The 24,008-nt window shown below is 46.8% G+C and overlaps 1 protein-coding gene across 1 annotated transcript in view; it reads left to right on the forward strand.

The window, feature by feature from the left end:
• The window catches only part of DNAH5 (dynein axonemal heavy chain 5), a 5,174,212-nt gene that overhangs the window by 3,299,293 nt on the left and 1,850,911 nt on the right, over positions 1-24,008 (forward strand). The window contains exon 55 of the mRNA XM_078687662.1: positions 2,442-2,709. Coding sequence (XP_078543788.1) covers positions 2,442-2,709 — 268 coding nt within the window. The remainder of the gene's footprint in view (positions 1-2,441; positions 2,710-24,008) is intronic.

The raw sequence follows: 24,008 nt of genomic DNA on the forward strand, positions 1-24,008 counted from the left end.
TATTCTAATAGCCTTATAGTCCTTCGTAGCTGGGCTATACCGGCTATTAAAGTCCCCCTCCCTTGTTAAAGGCCCTTGCCTTCGGCTCAGGCCTTTAATCCTGGAGAGGGCCTTTAATAGCCGGTATAGCCCTCTACGGCGGGCTATAAGGCTATATTAAAGAAGTATACCCCAGCACTCAAATTGTTAGGTAATGCTCAGTGACATGTGTTTAAACAGTTTACTAGAAGAACTTTGTTTTTTTTTCACAGATCAAAAAAATACAAAAGAAAATCATTCTTTCAATGGTTTAATACTCCCACTGAAAATATGTAAATTACATTTCTGTTTTTACAGAAAGAAAACGTATTTGAAACAAGGACTAGACAGGTTGATGATGGTGTTTCCATGTCCCATCAAAACAGCAGTATTCGGTGATAGACAACAGCCGACACATGTTTCGTCACTGAGGTGACTTTTTCAAGGCTACAAAGTACAAGGTGGTTTCTAGTGAAACACGAAGCATACTGCGTGAAGAAAAGAAATGGTCCCAAGCACCTGTACACACTTGGTTGATTTTCAAGTGATGATAGGAAGTATCAACCAATAGTGGAAATATTAATTCAATGGGCATGGGCTTTCACAGTAGTTTGGTTAAGAAAACCCATCGGAAGTGGTTTTGTAAAGTTATGCATAATCACAAGAAATAGGTCCCTGTTGCTTAGTAGCTGTCATTTCGAGAGTTATTTCTGCATATTTCCGTTTAAATAGTCCTTGTATAAAAAAAAAAATATTTCCGTAAAAACTGAAATGTAATTTATATATTTTCAATGGGACTATTAAACCATTGAAAGAATGATTTTCCTTTGTATTTTTGTGACCCGTGAAAAAGAAACAAAGTTCTTCTAGTAAACCGTTTAAACACGTTACCAAGCATAACCTAAAGATTTGAGTGCTGGGGTATACTTCTTTATTTATACCCCTGGGTCTGCTCTGTTAAATGGAATCAACTCTATCATACTTATTGGGATTAGACTTCCATTCCCCCATGTGCAATATTTGTAAAAGCAAGAAAGGCTTCTCTGAAAGAAGTGGAGCTGCATCATTTGATATGCTGCAGTAAAATATCTTCTTTTTTCTTTGCCAAATTTGTTCAATTCACATTAGTGCACCAGTTTCCAAAGCCAAGTTGCAAAGTAATCCATAGATGAACCCTTGGCCAGGTATGTGTTTTTGAAAGTGTGATATTTATAATGTATGTTTCAGTGAAGTCATATTTGGCATTTAGGCACTTTTGCAGGCTATCATAGGTTGTGACTTTTCTAAGGTGAACTTGATCAGCAGTTGCTCTACATCGTTCCAAACCATGTTCAGCGGTTCCCTTGTGTGCTTATCAGTACGTTTCTCAAATGTAGGGTCAAGGCAGTGCATGAATTTGCATGCCATCTATTATGCAGTAATTGGAACAGAGCCCCGCACACCAGGAGACCAGAAGCAAGCAGAAATACTGTTCTGGAATTCCTGGTACAAGATTACTATGGTCAGAAGAACAAGTGGTATTCAATGTAGAACTTCGGTAGTGGTATCAGGAACTCCCTTGCTTCGAGACTGTTATCAGCGGCTGTAAGGACATTTCCTTTTTTGATCACTAAGAGGAACTTGGAAGATTGTTATGCCGGATCCAAGCGAAGAAAAGGCTGCGTGTAAAGAAACCTTAGGATTTCATTTAAACTATTTACAAGGTATGACTGCTAGTAGACCTACTATCTGCTGTAATTTGTCTATGAGTTGGGAGGCAGGAACTAAACTCCAAGAAATGTGTCTTTTCCTCATGCACCCTTTGTCTGCTGATTGCTTAAAGCAGGCAAGACTGCCAACGCCTATCAGCAGAATTCTTGACAATCAGCCTTCCTTAATAGATTACATTTTGTTTTGCGAACAGGTGTTCAATCTCACCATGCTGATTGATCCCTCAACAAATTTCCGTTCATCCGTGGACAAATATTTCACCTGCCTTTGGGGGCCATGATTTTAGATTTTGAAATCGTAGTTCTCTAAACCATTAGCGGAAATAATTAACAGACTAATAACCAGTAAAGTATATTCTAAATACTTACTTGAGTTGCAGAGGTTTCCAAAACAATGCTATTGAAATTGAAAGGTAAAACACAATACCCACTGTTTTTTTTTTTGCCACCCGATGGTTTTCTGCTCATCGGTTCCTGTTATGTTATTTATTTTTTAGAAGCTCGCAAACAAGTTTATTTATATTTTAGGAGAGGCCAATCAATGTGATAATATTATTACCTTTAAGAATGGAACATTAGCAGTTCAAAAGGTACAATTTAAAAATGTTTTTTACTGATAGAAATAGTTGAGCTCTTCCTTTACTTTTTGTGTCACTAACTACCATTATATGTGATATGTTGGTGAAATGTACCTTTCCCGTCTTTCTATTTTAGGTGTCAAATTTGTTTGCCCGGGATGAAACTGATGAGATAACGACTGATTTAATACCTGTCATGAAAAAGGAGTACCCACGTCGGCCATCGACCAATGAGAACCTGTATGATTATTTCATGACCAGAGTTCGGCAGAACCTACATGTTGTACTTTGCTTTTCACCTGTGGGTGAAAAGTTCAGAAATCGAGCTTTAAAGTTTCCCGCACTTATTTCAGGTTGCACTATGGACTGGTTTAGTCGATGGCCCAAGGATGCTTTAGTAGCGGGTAAGACTCAAATGTGCCTATATTGTGATTTATATTTAAGCTGAAGCTACTTATTCTAAGCCACTTATTCTGAGCTGCTCACTCCAGTTTTTTCTGTTGCAGTTCACAGCAAGTGTGAGTTCAAATTGGTATGTAGGTGATTCCTGAAGCCAGTAAACAGTATAGCTGTCTATGGCAGGAAAAATGCTTATACTGGTTATAGGTCGAGCCTAGCAACAGTGCGAATTCGCTGCTCGCTCTACAAGACTGCTGTAGTAGAGTATGGGAGAGAAGCTGCACCCACTCTCCTTTCATATTTTTCATTGGCTTGTATCATTGTCTTTCCTAAATGCTGTCTTCGGATTCGTTAATAGGCTTGTTAGTCCCTCCTTAGTACACCCATGTCTTCATTTGTAACCTCCCATGGCTACTGGCCCCTTTACTTCGGTTGTTACACTGGACCTGTTATTTAGTCTGTAACCACTATTTACTTTATTGAGTTTCTCATACTGCAGGCCGGACATGAGCTGCTTCAGCTGCAACCGCTTGTGTTTTTTTAAAGCAGCACGGCCGCCCCTGTAACAAGGGCGCCCGCTTCCAATCACTTTAACCCGGCATTATCTCGTGTCTGTTTCAACCCTCCCCTCACCCCCGGAGTCAAATGGATTTATAAATGATTAGCAAATTAAGTCATGTGAATTCCAGGTAGCACATAATCGTGTGCTGATGGGCTGAAGTTGACAACAGTACATCTGTGTTACATGTCATCTTCACTAAGCCACCTGACGGGTTGTTTTCAAAAGCCTGTTCCATTAACAACACCACCACCACCAATACCACCACCACAAAAAATACCACCACCACAATCAATACCACCACCTCCACTACCACTAATACCACCACTAATAACACCAACACCACCAATACCACCAATACCACTAACACCACCAATACCACCTCCACCACCAATACCGCCACGTATCCACCGCCACCAATACCACCACCACAAATACCACCACCAATATCACACCACCAATCCAATACCAACACCACCAATACCACCACCAATACACCACCACCACCAATACTACAAAACCACCACCACTACCAATACCACCACCAATACCATCACCACCAATACCGCTACCATCTCCACCAGTACCACCACCAATACCACCAATAACACACCACCAGTACCACTGCCACCAATACCACCACCACCAATACCACCACCAGTACCACCACCACCAATACTACCACCATCACCACAATACTCCACCACCAATACCACCACCACCAATACGGGTACCACCACCACCAATACCAATAGCGCCACCACCATTAAATACCAATACCACCACCACCACTTTTACCATCACCACCAATATCACCAATACCAATACCACGACCTCAGCGCCTCTCACTCACTAGTAATAGCACGGGCACTGTACAAGGACGGAGCTGTAGCAGAGACCATCCATTCCTCCCTCCATGCCTGCCATAAAGCACCGCCCGCCCTGCACCAGGAGGGGAAGCCAGGGCCCTACTACAGCTGGAGTCTTTTTTTTATTAGGCTAAAGATAGCAATGACATTACGCAATGCCACACTGCACACTCAAATCACAGAGAGGGCAGCAAATACCCTACTCCCGCTCTTCCTTCTGAGCAGCGAAAGTGTTATCACGGAGCGAAAGGTGTTGGAGCGCTTTGTTCGTTTTGATAGCTCGGATCATATGTAACTCTCACTTCACACTTTGTGTCTGTGTAATTCACAACACTTACCCATCTTCTTCACTGCCCTATTTATCACTACTTTGAAGATGTTGCAGGCCGGACTCTTCCTCAGATATTTACAATCTAACAAGCGGTCGAGAAGGCCCTTTGTTGCAATGCAATAGGGCTTGCATGTGCGAGAGTTTAAACCATTAGTATTGTAGATGGCAATGCCTTCTTTTATTTATGTTTCAAAACCCAAAACATAAATAAAAGGCATTGTCATTTACAATGACAATAGATCAAACTTGCGTGAATGCAAGAGCTATTGCATTCCAAATGCTTGTTTTAACATTCATTGCACTACTCTGCCTTAAGCTTCCTCTTCAATGGTTTATATTTTGTTGACATTTGAGAATTCTGCAGGACATGCATGAATTTCTGTAATATAAATATCAGTTGGAAAAATGTTGTCAAAGTAGGCATACTTGACAGCCAAAATTCATACTTCTTACTGAATGGTAACTAAAATGTTATGCCTATTTGACTCTCAACATTTCTAAAATCGCAAATGTATAGTTAAAATCCCATATTTTACCTTCTAATTTATGAAATAAGAAAATGTTATTCAAATATGGTGTTAAGCATGCCATTTCACTCTAATCCGAATGCATTAATGAGAGGTAAACAGACCCGGAATCATGTTAACTGAGGAATCCGTTTTTTTCGGAAATACTGCCTAATGGAAGATTGCCCGAGGTATTTCATCTAATAAGTCTCAGTTTGTATTAATCAGCTCAGCCTTGCATTCAGCAAAGAAAAATCTTATTACATCTAGGAGCAAACAGTCACCTTCCCAAATAGAACAGGTGCCCTTTCCAAATGTATGTTCATAAACAAATGTACACCTGATAAGACCTTCCCGTGTCCATCTGTGGTAAAGGATGTAATGAAGTACTTTTGTGTTTAATGGATAAAATGCAAATTATAAGAAAATCGTACCCAATTTTGCTCAAAATAAAAATCAGCATCAAAAGCACCAGGCACATAGAGCACCATTGTGCCTATAAAACATGTAGCATGAACAAAAAAATGAATCCGCTTAAACTCCCAACCTATTTTAATTCCTGTGTATGTTACTAAATTGAATATTTAACTATTCTCAAAATGTGTACGTCTGTTATTCAATGCAACTGTAAGGTGCTTTCCCAACTCCCTACAAATAGTCAAGACCTTCCCAATGGTACAAATTAAGAACCACTCCTCATCCATTGCATTGATAAATGGCTAGCCTAAGCCCAAGCATTATTTAATGTTTCCCTAGAAATACCCTGCGAAATATTGATTGACTTGTGAGTTACCACACATCAGTATTGCAATTATATGAAATCATAACCAAAGACAACTTGCATCAATGATGTTTTAGCACTCGGTCATGTCATGTATCAGGGAGATCCAGCAGTGATGGCAAATAACTCTTCTGCTTAATCCCCGACAAACATAATTCACCTCATCACTGCCAAGCACAATAGCTAATTTGACATGGGACTTCTCGACAAACTCAAAGTTGATTATTAAAGTATGGTTCAGCACTCATACTAAATGTTCAAGTAAAATTCATATTCAAAGTAGAGCAGGCAAAAAAGTTTAATGAACATAGGAGTCCTTTGCAGGAACAGTGTAATCGCATGATGATCCAATGTGTAGTATTAAAATATATTCTTTACTTCGTGATTTTTTTCACACTCTTCATATCATATTGAAGTCCCACAGCTGGACATTATCTTTTGGGAGGCGTTAGAAGTGGGCTTACTCCCTCAATCAATGCTGGAATCTGTACTGGTAACATTCCCCAAGCCCCATCGGGATCTGCTGCTTCGAACTTCCTAACGCCCTATCACCCTCCTGACGTCGGACTGCAAGATGCTAGGGAGGATTCTGGCAGACAGACTTACAGAGATAATACCCAAACTGGTACGCACGGACCAGAGCGGGTTTGTCCCCGGGAGAAATACCTCCCAAGATATACGTCGATTGTTCCAGGTCCAGGACGGGGTGCGGGACCAATTCCCACGTGCGGTGTGCCTTGTACTGGATCTGGAGAAGGCGTTCGACACCCTGGCGTGGCAATACCTTTTTGAGACGCTACAGAGGGTAGGCATGGGGCCCCAATTTTATAGCTTACACCTGGCTATTATACAACGACATCTCCACAAGGGTTAGGATAGGCCGGTATACATCCTCTCCCATCCCAATCATGCGCGGCACTCGCCAGGGCTGCCCCTAATCCCCTGTCATATATGCCATCGCCATGGAGCCACTGGCAGTACGGCTGAGGGAGGTGGGCGAACAGTGGGGCATCCCACTGGGAGGTCGAACTCATTGTGTCTCCCTCTATGCGGATGATCTCCTCATCTACGTCAGAGATATTTCAGCTGACCTCACCACTCTCTGGTCCACAATTATGGATTTCGAGAGGCCTGCAGGGTTACGTGTGAATTTGGAGAAATCCTCTATCTATCCCCTACACTCGAATGTCCCACAGAGGGAAAATCGTCTGGGTGACGCCTCACTGGCATGGACAGGCGACGCCCCGCGATACTTAGGTATCAGACTCTACTATGTACCCCGGGACCTCCTGGAGGGCAACCATTACCGAGCCCTCCGAGGACTTAAGAGTCAAGTTAGCTTCTGGAGGACCCTACCTCGGCTCCCTTCGGGAGGGTAGCCCTATCGAAAATGATAATGGTGCCCCGGCTTCTTTACTACTTCGCTAATATCCCGGGCACCCCGCCATGGACCTTCTTCCAAGAGCTAAATTAATTACTATTCTCCCTGATCTGGGGAGGGGGCTGCTGCAGGGTGGCCCTGACGGCCTTGCAGCTGCCTCGCGATAAGGGGAGGATGGACGCTCCATCATTTGAAGCCTATTTCTTAGCAGCGCAGCTCCAGTGGCTGTCACGCTGGACAGCGCATCGGAACCTTGGGGAAACCGGGGCCCAGGAGAGACAGGTAACAGTTCTGGAGCTGACCTGAATGCTCCTTCCTGGTCCAAACCCAACCCGGCTCATCCATTACTGGTCACGACGGCCAGAACCTGTATCATGCGGAACCACCGTATGTCCAAGGGGACTCCGTTGTATTCCCCATTGCTGCCACTGGCTGGGATCCCTAAAGGACATAAGTTCTACACCGCGGGAGAACTAAGGATTTGGTCTGACAACCAGCTCACTGAAACTGAATCCCTGTTTTCCGATGGGCGGCTGATCCCGTTCATAGACTTGACCGAGGGCAGCGGGCTGCCGGCCGGTCAATTCCTACTACACCGGCAGCTGGTGGCGGACTGTAGACAAACCTGGGACATGCAGGACGAGGAACCTAAGACTCACCCGGTGTTGCACACAATACTGCATATGGGGGCGGGTAGACATCATATCACATGGATCTACAAATCCATCATGGAACTCAGACACGACCCCTTTACACGCCTACGGCTCCACTGGGAGGAGGACTTCGGTCGCAACCTCCATGATGGAGAATGGCTAAGGGCCCTGGAACACCACAAAAAAGTGTCCCACAACCAAAGATTCAAAATCATCCAGTTTCATGTGCTGCACCGTGCTTATCTCACACCGGCACGGCTTAAACGCTTTTATCCGACATCCCACTTCAAATGCCCCCACTGTCACGTGCCGGACGCCCCCTTTATTCACATGTTCTGGACTTGCCCAGTGATACAAACCCTATGGACGACAGTACACAACACACTACGAACAGTCACAGGCCTAACTGATTTTCATACCTGGGAGGCATGCACCCTAGGCATCTTTAAGCACCAGAAACGCAAGAAGTTAGAAACCAAATTTGCTCTGCTGGACGTCCTACTAGCAAAACGCAGTGTGGCAATGCACTGGCGTGCAGCAGAGGACCCACCAAGCAGCATGGTGGGGGGCAGTGAAGAAATGGTCTGCGGCCGAAGAAGACCTCATCTGTCAGGAGGAAGCCCGAGGCATATAGAATGGGCCATGCTCCTATACGACTTTAAGCAAACACACACTGATAGCGCTGAACCCTCGCAGGACACCCAAGCACTGCCTGACCAAGCGTACCCTAATCCGCCCACGCATTCCCTCCTATCTTGTTGCACCAGTTCATTCCCCGGACCACCCACTGGGAAATACACCATCGATCAGGATAGGAAGGGATACACACAGATGATTGCATGACTCGAAGCTCCACCACATCTGCTCTCACGATATGCGACCCCATGCCCCCTGTTTTCCCCCCCAACCCCTCACTCCCCTGGTTTTGAAACTCCAAGTTTAGTAGAGAATATGGATTATCATTGGTTGACACCCTATGTAGGGGTCTATAGACAAGAGACCGTCATACGGGTCCGGAAATAGTGGTAACCCTACCAACGACCGCTTCCTCGATGGTCCCCGGCATCTCCGTTGGAGATGTTAGGAAGGTTACTCTCCACTGATTACCTTATACATTACTTGACACGTTACCTCGTTTCTCTCTGTTACGACAATGTTAATATCAATTGTAATACTGCAACAGACGAGTAAGGTATGACTAATGTATGACATGTATGAATGAAAATCCAATAAAAAGGTTTATGCAAATTCATATCATATTGAAACATGATTTAACTTTCTGTTGAAGCCAACACGTTTCGTTCATAAGAACAGTGGTGGGTGGTGATAAATAGATGTGGAGGGGGACCATAGTGAAATGGATGTTTTAACCCACTGACAGGCTCTGTGATAAATACCTGTGTTCTCAATGCCACAGCTCTCAATCATGGCTCATTAACAGTGTTTTTTTAATAATGGGCCATAATTTAGAGCTCTAAACTTGTGGCTGAAGACAGTGTGAGTATCTCATAATGCCTGCCAGTGGGTCGAAAAAGTAAATTACCAAAGCTATATCGCTGACATATTGAAAGTTATGCAATATTTTACCCGATCAACTTCAGACCCTCCGCGAAAAGTGGCAAGAGGATGAAGGACCAATAGAGGACAAAGATTGGCAAACTGCAAATGGAACACTTATCAGGGGGAGGTTTGTACCTCTCTTACTAGTGAGATGGAGCTGAAAGAGCGGTGATGGAACGGACAAATATAAGTAGCTGAATTTTAGTGAAGCCTTTGTTGCAAAATGTACTTCATTTTACTCTGTGTGATGTAATGTAATGATTGCTGTTGTATCTGTGACCGATATGTTCTTTAAAACAATAAAAACATCTTTAAAAAAGTAATTTACCCACACATCCTCTGTGTTGTTCTCCTAGAAAGTCCCAGCTTGAGTCTCGGAGCCTCAACCAACTACCCTCTACCACTGCAGACACTGCTGTCATGCTGCTAATAATGTTAAGCAGCATAAGAGAAGCACTAGAATTGGTTGGAGCGGTATTGCTCGACACTCCTTTAGGTACTGGGGACCTGTGCCTTCTCTCCACCCAGCTGTTTAAGACAGCTTGGGCGGAGAGGTTTAAAGTGCGCATGTTAGGCTGGCCATCATAAGACAGCCGGCCAAAGGGACTCGCACATTTTAAACAGGAGTGGGAACCACTCCTCTCCTGCTGCAAATACGCAACAGTGGCCCAGCCCCTTCCTGACTCTTGGCTTGGACTGAGGAAAGCAGTGAAAAATAAAATGGTAATAAATTCACTTTATAATCATTTTATTTTTTACCTGTGCTGCTTTTGGTCTGGGGTGCCATGATCCTCCACTGTAATGGTGGAACCACCACTGCATAAGAACCCTAAGGGTGTTTTAGTGTGTATGGGGTGGATAGGAAAAAAAAAAAAACAAATCTCACGCTCGACCACCAGACCAAACAGGTAGCAGGAACCTGTTTCGGGATACTGCGAGTCCTCAGGAAAACGCTTGACCTCATGCCTGTATCAGTGCGCCAGACCATAGTGCACAGCCTAATAACATCTAGACTGGACTACGGGAATGTTCTGTACCTTGGAGCCAACGAAAAAAGTCTTTCCAGACTCCAACGGATACAGAACGCAGCGGCCCGTCTGATCCTACAATTACCTAGGAGAGCTTCATCAAAAAAAGCCCTGAAAACCCTCCACTGGCTCCCGATCAGGGAACGGGTGACTTTTAAGGCCTTATGTACAGGTCATCGCATCCTGCATGACAAAGATCCGAGATACCTTTGCGGTCTTCTGCAATGGTATGAACCCACCCGACAACTGAGATCATGTGGGACAGGACAGGTGCATGTCCCGAGGGTCCAGACAGCCAAAATGGGGGGGAAATCTTTCAGAGTCCAAACGGCCAAGAAATGGAATCAACTACCAGTAGAACTGCGCACTGAACCTTCAGAGTCTAAATTCAGGAAAGACCTGAAAACAATACTCTTCCCCAAAAACTAAAATCGTAGGAAGCATCAGCAACGAACATCCATATTAGTATTTACAGCGCGGGGACACACTTGCTAGTGTAACCAGGCACTCTACAAAATACTAATAAATAAATAAATAGGGGTATTGCGTGGAAAGGGTGTTTTTAGGTTTATGGGGTGGGTAAGGGTATTGGGTGGTAGGGGTGTTTTTAGGGTTTATGGTTGGGTAGGGGTATTGGGTGGTAAGGGTGTTTTTAGGGTGGGTAGGAGTAAAGAATGGTAAAGGTAATTACATTTTAAAAAATGGGGTGTTTTGCGGTTTTCCCAATTAAAAAATACGCCCGGGGCAGGTATACGAGGCGAAGTCTCCACTCACAGCACAGGGCAGCAGAGCCTAAGGAGTAAATATCAACAGCTGGAGAGGCTGCATCAGAGGGAAATAAGAAAGTGGTGGGAAGCCACTTCCCTGCAAAACTCTATCGAAGTTAATAGAGTACCCAGGGGCCTAAGAATATACACGGTCCCTGTGTATGAGAATCTGGATCCCGAACTCTTAAATGAGTAGGCAGAATACACTGCAGGATCGTCACAGGGTATGCTCAAAATATTAGTGAAATTCTTGTGGAGTGACCACAAGAAAACACTAAAAGAGATTGCAACTCTGGAAAAGAGCAAATTGGAAACTGTGGACAACAGCAAGCACGCAGCGGAGAAAGAAATAATAAAGAAACGATTAAACACCTATGAGAAGATGATACAAGAAATGAAAAAACAGAAATCTGAGAGGGATACCAGGGACTACGAACTCAGCAGAATATTAACATATGCCAGAAGGTATGATGCCCTGAGACAGGATTTGAAATCAAAGAAACAGCCGGTGGTGGAACATCGCGACACCTCAGAATCCGAGGTAACCAGCGCAGAACAATCGTAGGAAGTGGGGGGTAACGCCAACCAGGGTACCTCACGCCAGGGACGGTGCTGCGTCCATTAGGGCGCTTGGGCATTGCCCCCCCCACTGAGCGTTGCCATCAGTCACTTGTCTCACAACAATGCAATCACATTTTATCCAGGCAGGCCGCCGGAGGCAGTCGGATCAGAAGGGGGCGGGGCAGCACTACAGAGTTCAGCTGCTGCAAGTGTCAGTCAGTCTGAATGATTGATGAAGTCATCCACATGTATCAGGAGGTTGGCGGCTGAGCACACAACACCAAGAGTGTGCATCCTCTGTTATGGCTTAACAAATTTGCGACGAGCACCAAACATGCTAACTAGGCGGTGCTCATTAGAAGAGCGAGGGTTGTTCCATGCCGCTTTTCTAATGAGCAGCCTAGTGCGCATGTCCGGGTTGGTCGCAACAAATTTTAAGCCCTAAACAGAATATGCGCACTACTGCTCAAGCCAATCCTGAGGCTGCTGCTGGAGCAGCGTCTGGATTGGCTGAGACCGACGCAGGCGATACTTGCCAAGGCGCCAATGCGAGACCCTGGCCCAGGACACAGTAGACTCAGGACTTGCAGAGGCGGCGCAGACCCGGTAAGTCAAGTGTTTAGTTTGCTTAATAAGTAAAATAATACGGCATGCTACTTTATTTTAATCTCCCCCTGGCCCGCGCCACGCGCGACCCCCAACAGCCCCCTCCGCGAGTATTGTAGCGCGAGCCACGACTGCCACCAAATCTACTTTAATGACCAAAAAGTGCCTTCCTCGACCCAATTCATGGCCAGTTGTAGGACTGTTCTTGTGCTGGGCTGCAGACAGAGATCTCTCTCTTGTAGAAAGTTCACACCGTTGCCGGACGCTCCACTGTTGCTTTCACTAGGGGATGACTTTTAAAAAGTTTGGAGGGCAGCTCCCACTGTGCTTGGCTGCTGGAAATATTGTAACTGCAGACAGCCATGGTCCCCAGATTAGGACTTCTGAGGATTGGAATTCCACTCTGCGCAATCATGAGTAATGTTCTCGCACCCAGATTGGAGCAGGAAGAACGCACCCGATTTTATCAGTCATAAAATCCGATTTCACCCGTTATGACATGTGTGGAGCAGAGTTCCTGAAAGGGGGGGTGAGAGGGGGTGGGGGGTTTCCACTCTGCACAGTTATTAGCGGGTCTGGTGTCCCCACACCCAGATTTACCTGATGCGGAACAATGCGCTCAATTACACATGCCAGAAACGCCAACCTCTGGAATCGGCAAATCCCTACGGAGGATCGTGTGTGAAGAACAAAAAATAAATGTCGCAGACTCACTCAAAGTTTTCTCCCAGCAGGTTAGGCCCATTTATTTGTCTCCCTGTTCCAGACCACCAGGCTGTCCCTGGCATTCCATAACAGGAAAAAGTATTTTGGGTTACCCGCCTGAAATTGTATTGTATTGTATAACTTTTGCCTCTTTAATGGACTGCTTGCAGAGAATGTGAATTCTGAGTTGTCTGCTGCTTAGACATTTGGTTTCTTTACACGTGGAAAATATTCCACTTCACATTTCCTGAGGCAACATGTTTATCTTAGAATCATTTTAAGAGTGTTTTTTTGTGCTATCATGCTCCTTTTAATGAAACTTTTCACGTAGTTCTTTTAAATTAAATTTATTTAACTGAAAACAAAATGTTAATCCAGTTTGTAAATGTATCCGCAGAAATCATAAGCACTTGAAAAATACTATTTCCGTACTGTACAGTAATCATTTTGTAGCCTTCGACTGATAATGTTTTTTTATTCAGCTAACATGTCTAACAGAGCCCCCTCCCAATGCTGGACGTAACAGGGTCACCTTGAGTTGCATATTCAGTATTTTTCTTTTGACACTGTAATCTTTTTAAGTTTGTGAAACCTCGCGAAGTTGGGTGGCGGCGGGGTGAGGCCGGTGTGGGGTGTATTGGACAGGCGTTGGTGTACAGCATGCAGCAACACGCCTGTACGGTGACAGCCAAGTTACTTATCGCCGTTTTTTCTTCACTTCTATCAGTGAAAGTATGCAAGTTCATCTTTTTGTTATTCATTTTGAACTTTACTGCAAAGTATATTCTAGTTAAGTCAAGTCAAGTCAAGCAAGCTTTATTCGACGATTGTCATAAAAGCATACAGTACATATAAAATATATATATAAAACTAATATAATATTCTTAAAATTACTTATTCATAAAATAGAATTCATAAAACAGTTACAGGTATACTCTTAAAAGGTACTATTTCACATTATTTAGGCAGGGAAATGTTGTCACCCATGATATAAAATTAATCTGATAACAGTTTACTTCTAATAGTCCATGCCCACCCCAGGAATTTTTCCACAGCTACATACACAGTCATATTTGTACAGGTACAAATTATTCTGACTGCAGCCAATCCACTGCTAGTGCGCAATAGTCTACACATTGGGCGTAGCCAGATCAGGCGGGGGGCGCATACGCTGGACATTCAAACAATAGGTGGCCAATAGATTCCGAAAGTGCCGGGCAGGCTGGACAAGCGGCTTTAACCCCCCTAGACCATCTGTTAGTAAATGCTCTTACAGGCAGACTCCCAATTCTCAATTGGAAGTAAAGTTTGCGATCTAGGGGTTTTACGATGACATCCCAGAAAGCTTCCAAGTTGGGCCCCTCTTTGATATCCATAAACATTCCAATCAAAGAGCGGGGATCAGTGTTCCTAAAGGTTTTAGAAGCCACAGACTTCCAATACAGGTCCTTGAGAGTCTTCTTGGGAGGAAACCTGGCTTTTGCCGGGTCCTCCCACAGTTCCCATAGGCCCAATTCTCTCAGAACACCCCGGATGTGCGCTAGCCACTTAGTTTTATGGGAAGTGTCGTTTCTAATTATGTCCAGCAATCCCCTGGTATAGGTTGCCAATTCGGGCGTAGTCCAAATCCGCCTCCAGTATAAAACTGGGCGTAGGGATGCAATAAGAGTCACTTGGAGGAGGTTGCTTGCTGCCGTTTGGTCCCACGCCACCCTGACTGTCCTGCTGCTGGGTGGTGCTTCACCGCCTGTGCTTCACCGCTGCTCCTCGCCGCACCCGCTCCGCGGGTGCCGCTTCGCGGTTGAAGGGAGAGGCGAACTGCGCGCTGTATCTGGGAGGCGCCTGGAAGCCCAATCTCGCCGGCGCTAAGCAGGGACTCAGAAGACCAGGAGTCCCTGCTTCCCCAGACCGGAGAGCGGACGCGCCCACCTGCTGACACGCCCCCGCCTGTCCAGGACCAAAAGGCGCAGGTGTGCAATTGCTGCTGGGAGTCACTTGGAGGAGGTTGTTTGCTGCCGTTTGGTCCCACGCCACCCTGACTGTCCTGCTGCTGGGTGGTGCTTCACCGCCTGTGCTTCACCGCTGCTCCTCGCCGCACCCGCTCCGCGGGTGCCGCTTCGCGGTTGAAGGGAGAGGCGAACTGCGCGCTGTATCTGTGAGGCGCCTGGAAGCCCAATCTCGCCGGCGCTAAGCAGGGACTCAGAAGACCAGGAGTCCCTGCTTCCCCAGACCGGAGAGCGGACGCGCCCACCTGCTGACACGCCCCCGCCTGCAACGCCCTCCATTTAACAAACTGCCTGACGCTTAGCGGGACGCGAGCGGGACGCCGAGCGAAGCCCGAGCAAAGGGCGGGCCGTCTGTGGCCGTCCGGGGCAGGAGGAGGCAGGGCAGGGCCACCCCACTTTCATCCACCGTACCGTTCTCAACTTGTGGTGCTTCACTGTGGGGCCGGAACTCAGCATGTCAACTCGCTCCGGTAAGGCCTTGAGGGGTGGCGGGGAAAGTGCCCCCGGGGGCACTATGTTCGGCTCTATGGACAAATTCCTGACTAGGGTGGCGGCTGTCATCGACAACGAACTCGCCATATCAGAACGGCGCCTTTCTTTTGACTTTCCTCCCTCTAAAAGCCCATCTCCAGCAATAGTGTTGTCCTCACAAAACTCTATTTCCCCTGCACTCTTGCCTGGGGACCTACCTGGGGATTCTTACATTACACCATTAGAGGGTGGTATAGATGGGGTAGAAAGCTCACAGACTGGTAACCACGGTACTAGCCCTTGTGCCGTGCTTATAGATCCATGCACTGAGTTTTCCATAGCATGCCCCCCTGGCATACAGTCCCAACACTGCCCTGAGGTTTCTGCTCTTGACCCACAACCTCCGCCTAAAACTCGACCTAACCAGGAGCTTAACAAAAGGAAGGGGAAAAGGGCAAATAACACTCGAAAGGGTTGTCCATCCAAGATTACTAACCATTCCAGGTACCCGCCCCAGAGGGGTCCTTCCCCCCCGGGTGCCGCAGGACCTGTATCTTCAGGGACACCTATCTGCGCTCCAACCGTTATCGATACAGTACTACCTTCCCTGCTGGCCCCATCAACGCCTGACCTAGCCAATGTGGGTCCCTCCCTGGAGTCGATCGAGAAGCTGGTCAGGTCTCTTTTGTTACCACTTACAGACCAGGTCAAGAGGTTGGGGGATAGGCTTGACTGCTTTGAACAGGTTACCAGGGACAATTTTTTTGCCCTGAAAACCCTGTTCAAACTTCAGCCAAAGCTCAGTGAGGATAGGACAGATAGGATAGATAAGACCAATGGGATAGAGGTTCCAGTGAGACCCCCCTCGGGAGATCAGCTGACGCAGCCGCCCAAGCGACCAGCCCCTGGGAATACTATCTTGGTTGCTCCTAAGGATGGTCCTAGGCAGATAAAGCCGAATGCTTCTACTCATGCTGCTCAAGTGCATGCTACCCCTCCCCCAGTAGTAACAACCCCGGTGCCTATTCAAGGCCCAAGGCAACATCCGAAGGGAGGGACGGGCCCTACTTCGCAACCTGGGGCCGTTTCATCTGCTATATCTGGCGGTATAGCATCAACTCCTAAGGTTATATCTATCCCCGTCCCACCTAGAAACCCTTCTCCTTTAGGTCCTCCTCAGAATATTAGACGAAAGTGCCCCCCAGTTAACCTCCCCCCTGAGTGTCACCCGTATGTTGTTATTCTTACCAAAGTCCCCCCTATTGGGAGTACCCAGCGGGAAAACCATCAGGCACTTAAGAATAAGGTCATCCACTGGCTGAAAGCCAACAGGCCCTTGCCTTCGGGAGTGGATGGTATTATTCTTGGTGTACGCAGGGTGGGATGGATTGGAAACGGGAAAAAATCGCTTGAAGGGGATTGCGTGGTGGTAAATTTCCAAGATGCTAGGGTCGCCCATCTGATATGCTCTCAAGGTCAACCCACGGTTGGAACGGGTATCGACATAGTCGACTTGACATTCTTTTACCCACGGTCCATTACGACCACTCCCACCTTCCACCTTGGACAACCCACCCATATCAGCAGTCCTGGGGGCCAATTCTCTGTGGAGAACACTGCCCACGGCCTTTCTACCCCGGGAGTTTTCCCCCAGCGGCTATGCCTAGCTCGGGTGATACCAAACTGGGGACCCTGGAGTTGCTGACTCAGTAATGTTCCCGGGGAGGTCGCTGTGGCTTCAAGCCCTGTTGTTGAGCCAACACCTTACCTTAAAACCAATGGCTCCTCCTCCTCATCGCAAATTCAGGCTACGGCCGAGCTTGTAGACGAGAAGGGGGAGACTGGGGTATCCTATAATCTTCTGGCTAGTCCCCCTGGTGTGGGTGCTGTGGACTTATCACTCCCTGTCGAGGATTGTAGCATTGCGGCTGTAACGGACCCCCAGATTAGGGTTTTCAGCTGGAATGTGGCGGGCCTCGAGAGGAAGCTAGCGCTGCCGGACTGGAACGAGCTTGTGGAGCAATACTCCATATGCCTGTTCCAGGAAACCTGGAGTCGGGTGCCCCTACACAAGGCGGGCTATTCCACCCACTTTTTGCCGGCAGTACAAAGTGCAACTGGCAGGGGCCGCCCTTCGGGTGGCCTACTAATCTGGGTAGCCACAGAACTCAATTGCAGGGTGGAGGAGCGGGACACAAATTGCCCTGATCTCCTAAATATTTTGCTGAGAAATTCCCAGGGCAGAGTCATTTTAAACATTTTTAACATCTACGCCCGTGGCACTAAGGGGGGAAGAGAATCCCCAGTAATAGCTTGTCTGGAAGCCCATCTCCGCTCATCTCCTCATAGGTCTTGTACCTTGTTGGCAGGTGACCTGAACTGCACTTTCGAGCCCCTGGACCTGGAAATCCTAACAGACCAAGAGGAATATGATAATGGGTGGGGGATTCCGCCCCTCGAGCTTAGTCCTATTAAAAAGTGGACAGAAGTGGCCCTCCAGATCAACTCACTAGTTATGGAGTTTGGTCTTAGAGCTGCCAACGGCAGGACTAGGTCCGACAAAGCAGGGGCCCACACCTACAACAGGCCAGGGCACATGTCACGGATCGACTATTTTCTCCTTGACATACACCTGTGGAGCCTGGTGGAGGACATGGTAATTGTACCCTCTGTAGAGAGTGACCACAATCTCCTGTCTCTCACCCTGTCCCAAAGGTGTTTCAATAGCACTGTGAGTAGATCGCCTTGTAACCCCGCCCCGGACCCGTCAGTGGTTACAAACTGTGGTCGACGGCTAAAGTGGGCGAAGCTAGCTCTTTCGGAGGAGAAAACTTCTGCCATTAGGCAGCTTCTGGTCTCAGCCCTAGTCAATCTTGATTGCCAAGAGGAAGGGCTGATGGAGGTGGCACCCAGGTTCTGTGTCATAATTCAGGCCATTAGCGACCTCTTTGTAGTTCCAGCTCACCCGAGTGGAAGGAAACCAAGCTCACGATCGGGCCAGGGCTGGTACAATCAGAAGTGTAGGGAGGCGAAGTCACTTCTCATCGAGGCAGTCAAGTCCAAATTACTGTCTAGGACTAGGGAGGCCAGGAGACACTATGCACTCTGCCAGAAAAATGCAAGGATGGAGTGGGAGGTTAATTTCTGGCAGGACCTCCTGGCTGCCAGTCGTGGGAAAGATGCCAAAGGTTTTTGGGACATGGTGGGCAAAAGGAATCGTCCTGACGACTCCCGGAGGACGTGTACCATCAACGCCCAGACTTGGTTCTCCCACTTCCAAAATCTTTATTCTGCTGTCGAAGGCCCACTTAATGACTCCTTTAAACTTCCACCCTTTACTCTAGTTCGTGACCTGGAACTTTTTTCTGCTTTGGACGTAACAAAGCAGATCAAAACCTTGGTTCCTTTGAAAGCAGCTGGTCCGGATGGCCTACCGGGGGATATCCTCCGCGCTTACCCGGAAGAATGGGGGGTACTAATCTCTGCACTCCTCAACGCAATTATGGGGGGAGGCCCTGTGCCTGACTCCTGGAGAGGTGCGGAGGTGGTCCCCATTTTCAAAAAGGGCAGTCGGGACTTACCCGGGAACTATAGGCCCATAAGCCTAATAGATTCAAGCCAGAAATTGGCTGGGAAAACCATCTTGGGGAGGATCACCCAATGGGTGGACGACAATCACATCCTGTCCGATATGCAAGCTGGGTTCCGTTCAGGTACAGGAACTATTGAACAGGTCTTCAGGCTCTTGTTATTACACTGGAAGGTGGTGGTACTGGGCAAAGGCAGTCTTTACTTGGCCTTCATTGACCTCAAGACTGCCTTTGACCTGGTACCAAGGGAGGAACTTTGGAGGGTGCTTCACGGTTTAGGGATGCCCCCGTACTTACTAAACCTCCTTATTAACCTGCACACCAACACCTATGCCCAGGTTAGATGGGGGCTGAATGGGGAAAAGACCGATAAGATCAGGGTCGAGAGGGGAGTAAGACAGGGCTGTGTTTTGGCCCCTACCTTATTCTCCCTCTACATTAACGGGGTGGTAGATCATCTACTGGGCGAACCATCAGACGCTCCCATTTTGGGAGGAGTAAAAATTCCAACCCTGTTGTTCGCCAACGACACCCTCCTCATCTCTAAAACCCCCCAAGGTCTCCAAACACTGCTGAACCGCTTCCAGGACTTCTGTACCACCAAGGGCCTTGTCATCAACGTAGACAAGACTAAGTACCTAGTTATGCATCCACCTCGCAAACTTGGCCGCCCTCCAATTCTGAACTCTATACCCCTAGAAAGAGTGGCAGAATTTGATTACCTGGGAATCCGACTGAATGACGCGATGAGCTGGACTGCCCACATTGACAAAATGACATTGGCCCACAAAAGGGTGGGGGGCGCCCTTCTTAAGGAGTTCAATAACTCTACAAAACATTGTGTTGCTCCTATACTTGAGATCTACAAAGCACGTGCGGTCCCTGCGTCACTTTATGGATCGGAACTGTGGGGCTTGGGCAAAGTTGACTCATTGAGCAAGGCCGAAAATAAATTCATCAAGGATCTCCTTGCCATTCCATCGAGCAGCCCAACTATCCCAGTGCTCTTGGACACTGGCTGTAAAGCCATAAGGGACCAGGCTCGGCTTCGACCCCTTCTGCTCTGGGCACGCTTGTGGAGGGTCCCGGAGCTACAATCCTATGCCAATGGCTTGGCAGAGGTGATGCACTCTGATGGTTGGCGTGGCGTCAAATGGTTGAAGGATATAAAACACCTCTTAGGGGAACTAGGTTTGGACTCTTGCTGGCATAGTCACTCCGCTCCTCCAAAGAAGATCTTAAAAAAACTTTTCTGGGAGTGGGTTTATGTGAAGCGCTCTAGAAGTCAGCAGCACTGCAAAACCACCGCAGCTTTCTTGCTGTTCAAAGACGCTGCCTTGTACGAGCCATACATGGACATTATATCAGTTGCTATGGATAGGTCCTTGTATATTAAATTTCGGTTAGGAACCTTGCCCTTGGCCGACCTCTGCTCGAGGTGGAATAAAGCCCAGCCCACATCACGCTTCTGTGCTCTTTGCCAGGATAAGCCAGAGACGGTGCCACACTTCCTTTTCGAATGCCCGGACTATGGTCGCCCCAGATCACGTTGGCTTGGTCCCATCTGCAGAGAACTGGGGACTCGTCAGCACTCTGTTGCACTTCGGATTCTTTTAACCAATACAGCCCATCCCATTGTTTGTGCTGTTGCTAAATTTTTAAAATGGGCTTGGTTGATTAGACTTAGAAGACTGTCCACATCAATTTAATTCTTTTTTATCTAATTTATGCTGACCTAACGTGTTTTTAATTCTCACACATATGTACAGTCTTACTTATTTCGACATGCTGTTTTTATTTTTTGTACTGCTTTTATGATATGTGCATATCGAAATAAAGCAATCAATCAAGCAATAAGAGCTATTGGGGACAATCCCAAATCATGGAAAAGGGGATTCAGGGGGGTGCTCTGAGGTAATTTTATTAGATTCCTTAAAAATGAATTTTCTGAAACTGACATCCCCCTGAGGTTCTCAGATCCCCAAATTTCCACTCCATATAGGGCGGAACTAACCACTTTACCCTTATAAACCGTTAGTGCGGGGGCTATCGGCTTGGTAAGGGACCTGGAATGTTCCAGACTCAGGGCTCCTGTGAGCTGCCGGTGTTTCAAAGTAGCTAGCTCGATCTGCTGCTTCCAGCATAGATCGTGCTGGATACAGACACCCAAATAACTAAAAGCCTGGACCCTCTCCAGGGGACGCTTATTCATGGTAACAGTACCCTTTAAAGATTTTGAAGCATTAAAAGACATAAACTTTGATTTAAGTACGTTAACTTCTAAACCACGAGCGGAGCAGAATTCTTCAAAAAGCAGCAGAGCCTTCTTCAACCCGTTTGAGGTTTTCGCTACTATAAGACAATCATCGGCAAACATTACAATGGGGACTTTGGCTCCTGCAAGGATAGGTGCATCAACATTGGAGTCGATTAATATTCTGGCCACATCGTTGATGTATAAGGAAAATAAAGTTGGGGCCAGGACACAGCCCTTTCGCACTCCAGTTTCAACTGGAAACTGGGTAGTAACGTTACCAGGGCTTCCCCACCTAATCTGAGCATAACTTTGCTCGTGTAGTTTTTTAACTAGTGGGAGGAGGGGCCCAGGCAAACCCATATCTTTAAGGACATTCCACAGGATAGAGCGAGGGACCAAATCAAATGCCGCTCTTAAATCTATAAACGCAGCATATAAGCTGCCAAGTCCTATTACCACAGTCTTCCAGTACAGCATAGCAAAAAGCAATACCTGGTCGACTGTGCTAATGGAGGTTCTGAAACCTGCCTGCAAATGGGACAAGATGTTATGGTCCCGTTCCCACACCAGTACTTTATTGAGGATCAGCCTGCCAAAATTATTTTGGGAGGTGTCGATCAGGCTGATCGGGCGATAGTTTCCGGGCTGGGATTTGTCCCCTTTTTTAAATACAGGTATGATTTCAGCCCCATTCCATGAATGGGGTATAGGAGCACCCTTAGCAACCATGTTTGACAAAAGGAGTATGTAGTAGCCCCAAGAATCTCTATCCTACAAAAATAAATCCGCGGGTATGCCGTCAATACCTGGCGCTCTACCAGGGACCACTAGGTATAAAGCACAATTCACATCTTTCAAAGTAAATGCATCTTCTACGAAAGGTGTGAAAGGTACCTCTATAGATAGGTTTGTGACATCACCCTTCGCGTATTGTGGCTTGAAATAGGATACCCATTTTTCCTGAGGAACTCAATTCTGCGGCTTGTCTGGATTGCCATCCACACCCCACTTGTAAACATTCCAGAACCTTTGCGAATCTTTATGGGATCCTGCCTCCTTTAAATCATTCCACCTATGCCCGTCCCATTTGCGTTTAGCTCTTGAGACAGCATTTTTATATGTCTCCCTAGCCAGTCGAATGTTCTGGCTTGACCTGGTTTTAATTACTCTGCCCAGATCCAAGCGGGCCTGCCTACATTCCCCTGAGTACCAACATGGTGGTTGAGGTATGCGGAAACCATTTTACTTACAAGGCCTGACAAAATAACTTTTCAAATCACCAAAAAAGGCCTCATTAATCCTTGTTGCCTCCTCTATTGATGAATGCAATATATCCTCTTTAAGTAATGCCTCTAGGTCACATGTTGCTTGAACAAGCTTGCTAGATATATAATCAACGCTCTCTTGATTTATTAAAACTTTGGACAAACGGACGTGTCGCATATCGTTTGATTAGACAGTATCAATGGAAGAAGTGACGCACACCTCCTCTCCAAAATGGTCTGGAGATTTCCAGTAGGTGAGAGTAAGCGTGGGCGTAAAATCCGCTCCGCTCGCGGAATTTGTGGATTTTCGGCAAATTCGCAATCTGCGAACTCTCATGAATTTGCCGAAAATTCGAAAATTCGCACGCACGGATTTTTTTGCTTGGTGATACAATATTGCGGCGCGCGGCGTTTTGGATCTTGCTGCGGGATCCCGCGGGAGTTTGGCGACCGTGATTACTTCATCGCGGTTCGCCACCTTGCACAGCACGCATCGCGAGAGTTCGCAATTGCGAACACGTAGATGCGGTGGGCAGCAACAATCTCGCACTCGCGAAATTGCAAAATTTGCAATTCTGCACAAGAAATCCACCAGCAAGCAGCATAAACCTTCTGAAAATGATGATTTTTATCAGAATAACTCCTCAGGTTGACATTTGCCTGCACTTTTTTTTGCAAGGAGTCCATTTATGGGGGGGGGGTGGGAGGAAGGAAGTGCCCCACAGTCTCCAACTTCCTGTTCCTGTCCAGCAGGCTCCTCCTAGTGCTTTGTTCATGTGCTGGTCACTTTCATTTGGATCTTGACCTGGAAGGATTACTTTTTGTGGATGCTGCTGGATATTTGGATTTGAGGCCTTTTTGACTTTCTTTGGATCACTTTTGGATTAGAAATCAAATTTCACAAGTAAGTTTGTTTGGGGCATTACAGTTGCTGCTACTACAATCTTGGAACTTTTTCAGAACATTAAATACAATATATTGTGGGTAGCCACAGCATCCAGTAGGACCAGGGTTAGTTATGGGTGCATGATACAACTGTTTTGTTGAATTTAAACATGATTGAGGGCATGGATGGCATGGGATTGTGCTGATATTTGTGTGTTTTTCGATTTTTTTGGCTGCTGTTGGGGCCTTTTGCCCAGGGGTACCCAGTGGTGCATGGACTGAGTCTTTCTGTGGGGCCTCTTTAATGTAAACTTTATGGAGGGCATGGATGGCATTGGATTGTTGTGATTTTTGTGTGTTTTTCGATTTTTGGGGGTGTTGATGGGGCCTGTCCATGTGGGTGGGGCCATTTTGAGTGCTGGTACAGGCAGGGCCTGGCCATGTGCTGGGGGAAGGGGCCATTTTGAAGGCAGGCAGTGTTCTCAGGCCTGCACCCATTTTGCCTAGCTTTCATCCATTATGC

This window comes from Lissotriton helveticus, chromosome 4_1 (genome assembly GCF_964261635.1).
Source record: "Lissotriton helveticus chromosome 4_1, aLisHel1.1, whole genome shotgun sequence".
NCBI classification, from domain to species: Eukaryota; Metazoa; Chordata; class Amphibia; order Caudata; family Salamandridae; genus Lissotriton; species Lissotriton helveticus.